The 14,394-nt window shown below is 44.0% G+C and overlaps 1 protein-coding gene across 1 annotated transcript in view; it reads right to left on the bottom strand.

The window, feature by feature from the left end:
* Nucleotides 1-1,146: 1,146 nt before the first annotated feature.
* Nucleotides 1,147-14,394, bottom strand: part of NEK9 (NIMA related kinase 9) — a 276,348-nt gene continuing 263,100 nt past the window's right edge. Inside the window, exons 20-23 of the mRNA XM_085626728.1 lie at nucleotides 12,831-12,995; nucleotides 4,769-4,972; nucleotides 4,390-4,443; nucleotides 1,147-4,086 (exon numbers count right to left, since the gene is read on the bottom strand). Coding sequence (XP_085482854.1) covers nucleotides 3,931-4,086; nucleotides 4,390-4,443; nucleotides 4,769-4,972; nucleotides 12,831-12,995 — 579 coding nt within the window. The 3' untranslated portion in view covers nucleotides 1,147-3,930. The remainder of the gene's footprint in view (nucleotides 4,087-4,389; nucleotides 4,444-4,768; nucleotides 4,973-12,830; nucleotides 12,996-14,394) is intronic.

Genomic DNA, 14,394 nt, shown 5'->3' with positions numbered 1-14,394 from the left:
AGCTGTGCATCTGTTGAAAAGGGGTACACCTTAGAAAGTAAGAACCATATTTAAGTCCCACTGTGGCATCACAAAGGGCTTAGGCGGAAGCATCTTGTAAACTTTAAAGGATGTGCATCACAACCTGTCATTTGAAAAAAGACGTCAAGTCTGGCAAATGCAAAAAGGCCAGAAAGACAGACAACGTTTAAAAGTGACCACAGCAAATCCTTGCTGGGGAAAGACAAAAACAAACAATACATCTGACAGTTTGGTCTGCAATGTACCACACCCAAGCCACCAACTTATCTAACAGTCCAGCATATACAGATTTCGTTGGAAGGGTGCTTGGTTGTAAGGATGAAATCAACGACTTCAGGAGGGAGCTCGAATTAGATAAATGTTTCCCTCTGAAGCTCCATGCATGCAAATGCAGTTCTGGGTTTAAGACCCTACCCTCATGTGGTGACAGAAGATCCTTCTGAAGTGGCAGTCAGATAGGAGGACAGACATTTAAGGCCAGCATTTCAGCGTACAACACTCTCATGGCCCAATCCGGAGCCACTAGGATGACTTGAGCCCAGTAGTTCTTGATCTTCTTCACAACTCGGGGCAGGAGAGGTAGTGTTGTAAAGGATTCCCGTGCTCTACTCCATGTGGAATGCATCATAGGGAAATCATCTTTAGGAAGTTCATAGTGCATAAACGTGTACATTGAGCATTTTCACTGGTGGTGACAAGATTGTGACAGGGTTCTCCCAATTGCTGGAAGATGCCCTGCACCACTTTCAGGTGGAACTGCTATTTGTGATCTTCCAGGCGTAATCGTCTGAGTTGGTCTGCATCCTGAATGGTTTGGGCTAAAGAAGCATGCAAGCCGTCAGGGACCATAGGTAAGATCTCGCCCACCATGTCCCAAAGTGTGTGGGTGTAGTGTCCAAGCAAACAGCTCAATGACCTCAAGACAAAACTGGCCTAGGAGAACACTTGCTCCCCAAATGTACCACATTTCAACTTGGTCAGAAGCAGTGGTCAGGAAGGAGATAAGGTTCACCTTTCTGGTGGACACCTGCACCACCAAGCTTTCAGGGGCTGGGTATGGAGTCATGAAAGCCGGTTTGCCAGGAGTAGGACTATGCCAACCAGTGACTTGACAGTTTACTGGGGGGGGGGCAGAGCTTGGTTTAGCCCAAGAGCCCAAAAGCATGTCAGTGAGGGCCTCGTTGAAAGGCAAAAGAGGTTCTGCTGGTGCCTGGCCAGGCTGCAGGAACTCAGTCTGTGCATTTGATTTTACCTCCATAGTAGGGAGTTGAAGGTCAAGGACCTGACTTTAGCTTGCATGGGTGGCAATTATGTGATTCAATTTGTCACTTGCAGAGTGGAACAGCATCAACAGGGAGTCACACAATGCTATGTACCGGCATACAGGACCAATATTTTTTTTAGTTTTCTGGACCCATTCTGGCACTTGGGGATATTCACAAGGTGAGAAATCTGTATTTACAAGTATCCTTCAGAAACCACTGTTCTATGTCAGAGAAACAAACGGGCAAAAAAGACGGACTGACAGCTCTATGCACAACTAGAATAACAAATGCTGCTCCATCGACAAAAATGAAGTAAGCAGGAAACTCATACACATCTTTCCTAAGAGGCGAACATGTGCTGTGAAAGCTAAAGCAATAAATACAAAGCAGCATAGCGCTGATCATTACTCAGTTCTGAATGACCAGTAAGAGAAGGATATCATTTGTGACTGTGCCTACTACCTCAGAAAATATTTCCTACAGTCAAAGCAACATTGCGGAGAGCAGATAGGGGTAAATCCCTAGGAAGGATATTTTTGAGAATTATGCCGAAGATAGCAAAACTTCAGAAAGGCATATTGCTTCACATTATGTCAGCTCATCACAGCATCGGATACCACATTACTAAATAACATAAGCAGTTCAGGCTAGAATTCTGGTATGCCCAGCGTGCACCCCAATTGTCCCTTGCTTTTAAGCCATTGGAATTCGAGGTCTGTCAAACAGGCTTCTTATATCAAATGCTCTTTTAACATGAGTTCTCCTCCAGTGCAGCTCCTTCAAACATGGGACTGACCTGACAACAGTCACATCACTAATCATGTGAGAGCTACGTGAATGCTTAGATTTATCTATGGCCTTCCTTTCCCTCAATCTGTCAGATTTCGTACAATGGGGCTACAGCGGCAGTATAACAAAGCAAAGAACACCACACTTATTTACTCACTCCAGCATCTCAAATCGACATTGATATCTGCCTAGGGTTTGTGAACTACTGTGACATCATGCATCGGATGGCCCCTTTAAAACATTGCTGAAAGGTTTTATAATAAAAACCCTCTAATTTATCCATTTGTTACTTTCTGGAAGTTGATCTATCTTTAATGCCTTAATTAGTTATTTAAGTTTGTTTAAAGATAATCAGTTGTTCCTGAAAATACCTCAATTTCAATCTTTCCACCTCTATGTGCGGCAGTATTCTTGGGTTTCTTTTGTTTGCCTTAACTGATGTGAAGTGCTAGTTCTGGAGTCAAAACAGCCATCCATAAGAGAGATATACTACCTACAATCTGGCAGAACCAGGCCAGAGTTTATCACATCACAGTATGAAAATCCATGATGCCATCTGCCTGGTTTAACAGGTTGTGAGATTAAAGAAAGTCTGCATTTGTGGGGGTATCTATCAATCAGTCCATCTCCCTTGAGGAGGTGGAACATGTGCATTTGGGTGTCTTTCTGCATGTGAGCAGCCAACTACCTGTCCGGCGTTCAGGATAGATAAGCAAGAAGGGTTTGATGTATATTCAAATAACTCATTGATGGTAGGACTGCAGGACAAACTCCAATCTTCCTGAAAACGTTCAAGCAAGAAATGACCCCAGAAACTCACTGCCACATAGTCATTTCAGGACTATTAATTTAGCACAATGACTGGCTGCACTCCTCTTCAGAGCCAGGACAGAAGCACTAACAACTAACGAGCTTCACTCAATGTCCACATTTGTTGTTAGGGACGCATATCTCAAAGCCAACACTGCCTCAAGTTGCATTGCTCTTTGGGGGAGGCTCTACACTCCGAATAATAGTTAACTAATGCCCAAGCAGTGCTTTTTGCTATTTTTAATTCTGAGCTATACTATCAGGATGGTGTAAAGGCACATCAAATGACACCTGAACAGGTATTAATGGAAGCGAAACTGATCTGGTTTCCCCAAACCGCAATTATTAGTTAGCTGACCGTGTTCCTCATCTATGAGCTACTACCCGTCGCAATGTTCAGTATGAAGTTATGAAGAGTGTAGAAGAAGAGAAAATTAGGTTTCAAAACAGACTTTTCTCCAGCCTGACAGTAGAGACTAATGCACCCATGTCACAGTACTGTCTGTGCAAATAACACAGTTCCACATAGCTGTACGAGTCCAGCAGATATTCTCACAGTCAACAACAACCAGCTAAGTCTATTTCAGGGTGTGCATAACAGCATGTTGGTGCCAGATGAAGTGTCCTGAAAAGCAATACTTCCGTCATATCACTGCTCCTACTCTTCATACGTTGGAAATAGTCAATTGCCTGAAACAGCGAAGTGTCAGGGCCTCCATCCAGGCGAAGTCGGCCAATATTTCCACTGCTTTGCTCTTACACACCAGATCAGCAATTGAAACGGGCTCGACCAACGTTAAATGTGTGCTGCTGAAGGAGTGGAGAAGGCATGCATAGCCAGAGCACCGACTGCCCTAACCAATATCCTATAGACAGCATTCTCCTCCGTGACTGTCGCGTGTACACACCGCTGGGGGAATCTGCCTTCTCCCCTCCAGCGCTCACTCCTGCTCTGATCCGGGAGGTGATCACAGCACAGGAAGGTGCTTGGCTTTCAGTTACTATTGTGTGGTGATGGTGAATCAATCGCATTATGTTTTTAGGACTAAACCCCAGCACCTGGCATAGACCTGCATGGGTCAGGCCCAAGGAAACACCAGGAGTCTGTATCAGAGTCGTGTTTTAGATCCGCCTCAGTGTCTTCTCTTGTGCCATCAGTGCCAGCAGCAGTAGTGCGAGAGAGCTTGAAGAAAAACTCCAACTGTTAAAAGAAAAACTCAGAATAAGCTTGCAGTAACAATATAACAGGCAGCCTCCGCCAGCAGCATCTCAATACTCAAAATCCCCTCTAATAACCTCAAAGCATTACACACCACAGGGAAAGGCAGTTTGTCAGTGACCCAAATGTAAATTTGTCGCACAGTAAATCACCTGTCTCAGGTCTCCTAACATGTTAGAGAATTTATATTTTCATTTCTAAACCCTGATATTTGTAATTTCTAAATCTACCATTCGCTCAGCAGTTCCTACACTGGACTTCCACTGCAGTTGTCAGACTACTAACCTGTCGCTGTAACACCTGGATCACCTCTCCCTGCTTGATCACAGTTTGGGTCAGCTGTGAAGAGAAAAAGTGGTAAATGCACATAAGTTGTAAAGCTGCTTTATACGGTATTCAACAAGAACTTGCTTGATGCGTTATACGCTTTATTAAAAATTATAGCACATGGTAACTGAGGAAGAAGGTTCGTCACATGTATGATATGAAATGGACGGGACCTTACTACAGCTAGATTACTATGTTCTGGTTAGAGCTCTTTAGCAGCTCTTCTAGGCGTCTGCTACTGGTACGAATGTTTCCGGCTGAAATGGGAAGGTCCCTCTCCTGATCAGAGTCCCAAACCAAAGCCCTGTGGTGAAGGGCGTAGTCATTTAAGGCTCACCTGCTTTGTTTCCAGAGAATCATGACTCAGCCTCTGTAGCTCTGCCGAGAGTCGTGTGTTCTCCTGCTGCAGCCTCTGCTGTTCAGCCAGACACTCTCTGACCTGCCCCTGAAGCCGATCGACCTCGGCCCTCAAAGAGTTGCATGAGCACCCTGATGGGCTATCGCTCGACAAGCACGCTGTCTCCGGTACAGTGAAGTACACCTGGGGATGAGAATAGTGTTATAAAACAGAGTTTTAAAAAGTGCCAATGGTTCCACTACAGCAGTGGTTCTTAACCTGTGGTCCAGGAACCCCTGGGGGTCCGCCCAACCTACCCTGAAAGGGGGGTTGGGGGACAGCTGCTTAGAAAAGTAAATATAAACAGACAACTAAAGTCTATATAAATAAAAAAAGTAACCATTTTAAAATGTTCTGTAAATGTCTAGGAATTTGAAATTGGAGGCTGAAAGGTATGTTGATATCTTTAATTGTAGGAAAGGGCACGTGCATCAAGCAAAATATAGTATGGACGATGGGTTGCCATAATTGAGTTTAGAAAAGCTCCAACCTTCACATTATAATTAAAATAGTTTATGTTGGTTTGTAAACTACATACAATATTTAATCATCGGTGCATTGTTTTGTGGTTCAAACCATTAAAATTGCTTAGGCCTGGGCACCCAGATTCAAATAAATATTCAGTGGGGTTCCCGGTATCCAGGAATGAATAAGTGGGGACACACAGATGTAAAAAGATTAAGAAACACTGCACTGAGGTATTTGCCTTAAAGTTACAGCCCAAACAAAATTCAGCATGAGCATGGACAGATCTCCAAGCAGCAGCCTAACAAATATCAGAGATGGGAACAGGTCTCATCAAGACAGCAGGAACTGCTTTCCTCCTTGTGGATTGGGCCCCTATGCTTGCCAGGTAACCACCTATTGGCTTTAAAATAACAGGTGAACATGTTAAGATACAATCCAAGTAGCTATGACCTGCTAAGAAGGTGTTAGACCTGTTCTAACAGCACTACAATTCACAAAGAATTGCTCGACTTCAAGAATCTCTGGCCTTCAGGCTATGAAATAACACCCTCTTTGCCGGGGACACAGGAGTCGAGAAAAAGTATCAAATGAAATAGTCAGATTAATGTGAAAATCAAATGCCACCATTGGCAAAAAAGGAGGAGTTCTTAGCAATTCTTTATTCCAATGGAAAACCACGTACGGTTCATCAGTAAATATAACCTGAATCTCACTCCTGGCAGACGTAATGGCCACTAAAATTGCAACTTCCCCAGAATGATGTTGCAAGCCAGTATTGCTCAGGACCGGGGCCTCTTTGCTTGTTCAAGTAGTGCATGGCAGCCATGTCTGTTGCAGCAGAAATCTGCTGACCTAGATTCCTGGCAAGAAGGATTTCAGAGCCAGTTGAACAGCAATAAAACCCTTCGGTTACTGGAGATCACAGCTCTTGTGCTGCAAGATCATTCAAATGAGCACCACAGGCCTCCAGTGAAGCGTTTGTACTGGCGCCGGTGTGAAAGGGCAACGAGAACTCCTGTAAGGAGATTCTTTCTTCTGTACCACAAACACAGGGACTAAAGGGCATCTGAAGTAAACTTTAAGTTTGAGGTCTAGAATCAGATTAGATTCCTGCTTGGGACCTTTCTTGATCAAGAAATACAGCGAATAAGCACCTCTGTTCTGCTAATGTTTGGAAACTGGCTCTATTGTGTCCTTATCCAGCAGCTATTGTGTCTCTGGACCAGATTAAAAGGTTTCACTCCCTGTTGTGGAATCTGAGGAGGTGGTAAATATGATGTTGTACCCATTCTGCACAATATCTAGTACCCATTTGCCCATAAAACCCTACAAGCAGAGAGGTAGTTTGAAACGCTTTTGCTAAATGGTGGGGGTAGGAAAAGGGAATCATTGTTTACTGAGGCCTTTCCAGAGGCTATGGAAAGCTCTTGACCAGATCGTCTTCTCGGAGAGGACTTCTACTTCTGAAAGGGCTGAAGTTGCCACTGTTTCTGGAGTTGACACTCCCAGAAAGGTATGTGAACATATTGTGTGCCCTATAAAAAAGCCCTTAAACTGGAACAGAAGAAATCCTTTTTTTCCCTTCAAACCCACTAGCTTCAAGGGCTCTGCTTCTGTTTTCATTTTTTGTATCTCTTAATTAGAAGCAAACATACAAGAGCTCCAGCACTTCTTGTGGAGTATGCGGTGTCAAAGGGAAATACAATGCCAGATGTCAGCAGCCGCTAGGTCAGCCGTATCCAGAGCAAATCCAAGTCGTCTGAGGTGACCATTAATTCCTTGAATATTTCTATGAAATCTTTTACCTTCTTTCGCAGGAGAAAACACAAAAACTGGTTCTTAGAATCTTAAATGAACCTATCATAATGGCCTAGAAGATCATAACTGGGCGTTCTGAGAATGCATGCCGACATTGGATTAATCTTCTTAACAAGAGAGTGCAATCTTCTGCTTTCTTTCTCTGGTGGCTTTAAAGATGTAGAACCCTGCTCTACTTATTTTTCTCTTTTCTGCAGCCACCACCAAAACATACGCCAGTACTGCTTCTCTAAGAACCCTCAGATCCAAATCAACAGGTCTGAACTTTTTCTCTAGTCTTCTCTTCACAGGAATGCACAGAGAAAGGATTTGTAACTGTGTCCATCATATGTTCTAACAGGCCTTTTAGCAAGAGACCCGATAGTCTTGCCTGAGGTTTCATCTGGATTGTTAAAAACGTGGTCACCTCCGGAGTTACTGTCTAAATGTTGGACTCTCTCACAGCCCTGTTTGCCAGTTCATGAAATGAGATAAGGTCTTCAATCAGAAACAACCTTTATAGTATAGAATAGTGGTGATACAGGAGAGAGTTCACACCAAACTGTGGAATCATTGGAATCCATGAATGAATGCTAAGAAGAGATCCTGCACTTCCTAGGACCAAGGACATTCAGATCTCTCATGCCCCGATGTGCCGCGACCCTCAGAATTCAAGTCACTTCAGCTTCAACAATATCTTTTCGACCAGGTAGAACAGAAGGGGGCTCTGCTGGCATCAGGAGTTTAGGAGGAGGATGACCTTAAATCCACAAAATAGACTGGTTGGACATCATCCTCAGCTGATGGCATAGCAACCGCAGGTGTTGCAAGGCAATATCATAGTCTGTCTAATCCTCTTCCGAGTGCATGACTTGGAAGGCAACTCCTCACCAGAAAAAAAAAAAAAAAAAAAAAAAAAAAGACAAATTATGGACGACATTGAATCCCCAACATCGAATGATGCCTCAACTTCGATCAGGAGTACTCCGAACCTCTTGATTTTGAGATGTGGGAATGCCTCAATTAAGAATCTTCAAAAGGGCTGCCTGAATGTCAACAGGAAGTGCAAGATCCTTCAAGATGCGCCCATTCACCTACTGAGTGACAAAGCAGTGTCATGCAGGGGGTGGGGGCGAACGGGTAGAAATTGGACACCTTCCCTCCAAGGCAGACTTAAAAGCTGAAAGAGGTGATGTTCCACCAATCTCATCCTTCTTTGCCCTAAGGTGGGCATCCTTCTTGTACCTCTGAGTACGACATCTTTTTACAAATATCACAGTCTTTAATGGAGAGTGAGTCCAGAAGAGACACCATGCAGATATTCTGGACATCATTCCTCCACAATTAGAACATAAAAAAAGCCTGTTTGTTGAGTTTAGACATCAGGGAGATGAAAGCCACAAGGAAACAGAGAAAACACATTTCTCGTTCAGAAAAAGGGCTAAAGCAATCATAAAAAGTCAAATTACCACTGAACCTCCTCCACTTCAGAAAAAAACCTGGTATTTCCAGCCAGAAATAGCTTTGTAGAAAGCAAACCTTCTAGGATTTTTCGCACAGAGCTGAAACAGACTGCCTGTCACCCTGCTTAGCATGATGGGATAGAGCAGTTCATACACTTTTGAAGGAGCACTATCTATTTTTTTTTTACTATCTGCAGTATTTTATTAAAATATTGAAAAGTTGTATTGTGGGATCTCACACATAAGCAGATATATTATGAATGTTGGAAGGAATCTCAGGGTGTAGAACTGGTTGTCTTCATAAGAATATTTACCAAATCCAGGAGCTTAACGTAGCAGTGGATGGTTTCTCCCAATAGAATGATTCTCTGTGACTGATGAATTAAGTTGCCAGTAAGAGTCCCATTAACTAGCTACCTTTTCAAACTGAGGCATCATACACCAAATACTGGTCTTTTGTAGCCATTTTAGAAATATTCCTTTTATAGCAAAACAGATGTGCAGACAGACATCTGCTATGCCCCCCTCCTGGCAAAAATGCCACAGCCTACTGTATACCATTCAGGGGATTTCTCTACAAAGCTGCTCATTCGTTGTGGTACCTTGATACCTTCCCCCTCAAGAAACTGCAAAATTTTAAAATGCCCCAAGCACGGAGGGACTTCCATTTGACCATCTGGCACACCTCCTGGGAAATTAATCTAAATACCTACTTTTCTTTTCTTAGTGCTTGGACTTGAGTGTTTTTGTCCTGATGATGAACATAAGAATGGGTCAGATAATGTTAACAATTTGACACCTGGGCTAGCTAGGGAGGTAACTGCTGTCAAGAAAGCAATATATATGATTGGACTCTGTTGCAGTCTGTTCCTTCACTCGAGTCAGCATTGGTCCTGCACGCCTATTCCTTGTATACATCCTTTTCACCATGTTAGTTCACTGTGTGATCACTCTGGTACTGAGACGCCTGGTTGTTTATATTAGATTGATATAATTTAAAACAATTAAATCATATTGATGTATGACACTTCATTTTATTGACTCATTTTCAAGTCTAACAGAGTCCCTTTTTCTTCTTTCGAAAAAAAGGTAATAAGTCTGACCACCCACAAAGTCATTAGTATCTTCTCCATGGTGAACAGAACAAAATCCAGACACCAACCTAACAATCACAATAATATTAAATCCATACAGCCCACGTAAGATCTTATCAACTATACCTCCTATCTCCTTCCCCATTGTTTAGGTCTCGCCTACGCAGCACGCATGCGCTGCATAGGAGGGTATTTAGCTGTCGCTCTGCTCATTTTCAAGCACACACTCGTGCTTGTGGCGGCATCCACCTTACAGGAGCACGCAGGGGTGCGCCACAAGCACGAGTGCAGTGCTTGAAAATGAGCAGACTGCTCTCCCAAGCGCCTCTCCTCGCCCACTCGTCCCGGCCACTCGCTCGCTCCGCCCTCTCAGTTTGCTTGCACTTCTTGTTAAACTTATTCTCCCAGTCTCTCGAATTCCTTGCATCCACGGATCTTTAGCCGCTTGGTCAGTTACCCATTTTCTTGCTCGATCATCTCTATATTTGCTCACCTCTACCCCTTACTCCGTCATCTTCTACAAATATTTTCCCCAAATCTTGCCAAGTGCACCATACCGCTTTTACCCCGATTCGCATTTAATGGTTGTCCTGCATCCATCTGCCACACTTTTTCACTCATTTACACTTTCTGCCTCGGTCAAGACTCTTGAAAGGTATACCATTATTTGCCCTCTTTACCACCTTTTCCCCTCACAAGCCTATTTGCCCATCTCTGATCCTCCCACTTTGTCTGTTCCTCTACATCTTCACTCTCCTTCACCCATTCCCTACTCATATTGTTCTCCATCTCTCTGCCCCCTTCCCTCTTCATTCGCTCCAGGGTCACTGTCTCTATACTGTGTTCTTCATCCACCTGCACCATTGTTTACTCTGACGCTGCCCTCCTTCCCCTCAGCCTTTTACCTGCGCTCTCTGTGGAAAGCCATGCCGGTGCACCTCGTGTATGAAGGGGTTGAAGGAGGCCAGGCCGGGCCCGTCTGCCAGCCCCTAACTCATGGGTCCGCTCAACCTGGAGCCTCCAAGCTTAGGCTCCAGACTCTGAACAGTAGCAACAGTGCCACCATCCCCGGGGAGGGCTGGGAACCCGGTATCAAGGGAGGAGCCTCAACCAGTAACGTGATAGCACAGCCGCCATCTCATAACAGGGCACACCCGCTAACTTACATCAGGCACGAGTGCCCGGGCATCGAGATGAACGACAGACAATCAAAATACCTAGCTCAGATTCTTTGCGGCATAGTTTATGAGTCAGTAAAATAACCAGGTGTTATTTAGTGAAGAAACGTCATCATACATCAAAACGGCATAGGCTACCCTTATACATAATGGAACACTTCAGAAAAAGTGTTTTTGTTCAGAAACTCCCAAGTTTTGTTTTGTTTTCCTTTCTGTTGTTCAGTTTTCCTATGATGAACCACTCTTTAAAATGGCAGTTTCCTTTAACAAACATCAGTGCGCAGGCTTTCGAAGTCAGTTGGTCTTGTCCACCCTCTGTCCATTACAAGTGTCCAGAGCGAGACTACACAACTACCAAGTGATCTAGTCGCATGATCGGGCAATGTCCAGCCCGATCATACGAAAATTACAAAATACCATAATATTTGCAAGTGCCCAGTGTTAACACATTCTTAGCACAGCTTGCAGGAAAGCTTTTGCAATGCTTACTCTAACGAATGTCATCTTATGTAATGTAACTGGTGCTCATGTTAAAGCGCTCCGATACCTTCGGGTTGTTTTTTCCTTACATAAAACTGCACAATAATTCCTGTTCATCAAAATAGCATGTACACGAATTCCCCCTTTTAAATTTCTCTCGGATTTTAGAAACTCTGAAAGAGATTAGGTTACTGGTTGAGGGGGGTGAAACCTTACTCAAGCAGCAACAATTATTGTCAGAGTGAAACACAAGCAAACCATAAAACCTATGCTCAACCCTCTAGTAGCTTGGCACAAAAGCAGTCAGGCACTTAGAGGCAATGTGGAAAATCAAAGATTAATCACGCAGCAGCAGTTCCAAGGGGCTGCAAGACTGCAATGCGGAGGTCCTGCGTCAGTGGCGGGAGGATGCATCGCAAAGCACCGGTTCCGAGGTCCTGCGCCGGGGATGCATCACACTGCAGTGGTTCCCGTGCGGATCTGCAAGGCGATGCGTCATGCTGCTGACAGTTCTGCTAGAACCACAGTTGCGCTGGCAGAGCACTTTCAGACCCACTTCAAGGGTCTAGGATCACTTCAAGGGTCCAGTACTGGGATGGCACCACTTGGGGGGCAGGACTCACAGTAGGCAGAGTCTAGGTGCAGGGTTTAAGGTGGCTGGAGTTTTTCTGTCCCTAATGCTCTGATTAGGAGCCAGCCTGCTAGCCCTTAGAGTCACTCTAGTGGTCCTGGGTTAAAGATGAAGGGCCAGTCCTTCTCAATCAGGCCGCAGGACAGCAGAGTAAAAGTCCTTCTTGCAGCAGAGCAGCCCAGCAGTCCTCCTTCTGAGTCTTCCACAGGTCCAGATGTGTATTGAAGAGTTGGGTCTGAATGTCCCTTATTTATACCTGTTGCCTACTTTGAAGTGGGAAAAGCTTCTAGAATCCTCCCACTTCAGAGGTGTCCACACTGCCATGGTCCCAGCTTATCCAGGGGCACAAAAGACTAGTAGGGAACCCTTTGTGACTGTGCTGAGGCAGAGTCTCTGTGATGTGAAAGTGTGGTAGGTGGCATGTCCTCCCCCTCAGCAAGTTAAAGAAGGCCCATCCAGCCAACACCTATTCCCCCTTTGTCTCACTGTCTGGAAGGAATACACAAAAGCCAACAGCCAGCTACACCTAGTCATGTGACATAAGATACAAGCTGCAGTACAGGTAGCAAAATGTAAACAAATGACTTTCATACACACATAGAATCATTAATTGGATATAACATTTAACTAAAACACAGTAGCATCAATTTACCAGCACCACAACATAAAAAAACGGTATCAATTAAAAACCACAATGGAAGCAGAAGTAAACGGGCATTGGCATAGCCAATAGGTCTCGCTTTGGGAACCTTATAAGTATTTAGTTATGCAGCACAATATCCTTGGTGCAACATCAACTGTTGCATGGCTAAGCACTTATAATGTCCCAAAGGCGAGACCTATTCGCTATGCCAATGCTCGTTTTAAACATCCTACTGTCAGTCTTATTACCGGGGAATCGCTGCTGTAGCTTTCAGACACAGGAAGCGGTTCTGGATTTGTCGCCATCCCTTGCAGCTGATCGAAGGGAAGCGTGGTCTTCTCTGGCTCCGTAGATCCCAAGCTCAATGGCGCTGAACTATCAGGCATTGGGATGAACTCTGCATTCTCCAACTCCTAAATATCAGAGGAAATACTTGAGAGCAAGATAATTGTTTCACTCCATTAACTGGCACATCACTCACAATTTTAAAGGCAAAATGCCTACAACACCACAGGATTATAGAGAGGTGCAAACAGTAGAAATTACCCTTTCATAGTCAATTTCTTCCCTCAGAGTGCGAATGATCTTTGAAGTGTTATGTGTACATTGGTGACCCTTAGGGATGAAACATATCCAGGGTAGCCCAAACTACCTCCATTCAGAGTCCTTACGCCATTTCCTCCATACCTGCCTTTCGAGGCCACTAATGTTCTGGGTATTTAACTCCGTCGTTACAGCCTTGACATTCTGATAATTTCCTGTATAAAAAAAGAGGTACTTACCGATGTGCAGTGAAAAGCATTTTTTTAATTTGCCCATTATTAGAATATTTTTACCAATAGGTCATTGGTATTCCTTTGAGTGCCTTTGCTCCTTCTCTGGACAGTTAGCCGTTTTTTGCATCACACAGCAGCTCCCAAAAAGCATTTTAGAAATATGACAAAATCCCTCTTCTGGGGGCATTTTCTTTCAGATTGCTTAAAAAACGATTACCCACAACAAGAGCGATTCTTCATGTCCTTGCACTCGTCTTTTGGACAATGTCTGGGATGCAAGAGGTCTTTTTTGTCAGCCACCTCTTGCTTGAGTATCGATACATCTGATAAAGTTTTTCACTGGAATTCTTACTGTCTCCTAATAGAATTTCATTGAGCCCATCTGTGATAGACTTGAAAACAGCCTAAGGTTGCAGCCTAAATAGTCAATAATTAGCAAGTGACTGCTCCAGAGTGTGTGCAGAAGACTGAACATAATCTAGTGAGCGATGTTGTTCGGAGGATTTTGCAGTCATTTCGTATGCATTTTTTTTCCTGTCTTCTGCATTACTATTGCTGTGCTTTGCACATATGCCCGAGCTGTTCTCCAGCAAACTTGAGGCTTGAGTCAGTGACTCGACGTGCCGAATGATTTCAGCAACAGTACACTTATTGATTTCATCTGTAAGCAGTATGCAGAGGAGGGGGTATATTGTTGTAGCCTCATTTTGCAATGCAGCTTTCCAGTCTTTTCTGCCCACGTATCTAGCTTTGTAATTGAAGCTGCTACGACGATCTTTTAAAAATACTGCTTTCTTCCCTTCTAGTATTAAATGTTAATTTCAAATTACTTTTTTGCTTCCCTTTGACGAGACCCCTAGAGATTACTGTATCTTAGAGCAGGGAGCTGCATGCAATCATTTGAGGGAAACCAGCCAATTTATTCCAGGGGATCCTCATCAATAGTCATAACCACTGACTAATCCCCGCCCACGTGCGGGACCCTGGAGCATGTATAAAAATACATATACATGTGTATGTTTAGACAAACCAGTAC

Source organism: Triturus cristatus, chromosome 9 (assembly GCF_964204655.1).
Source record: "Triturus cristatus chromosome 9, aTriCri1.1, whole genome shotgun sequence".
NCBI lineage: Eukaryota > Metazoa > Chordata > Amphibia > Caudata > Salamandridae > Triturus > Triturus cristatus.
This window is presented reverse-complemented; position numbering and strand designations above follow the sequence as displayed.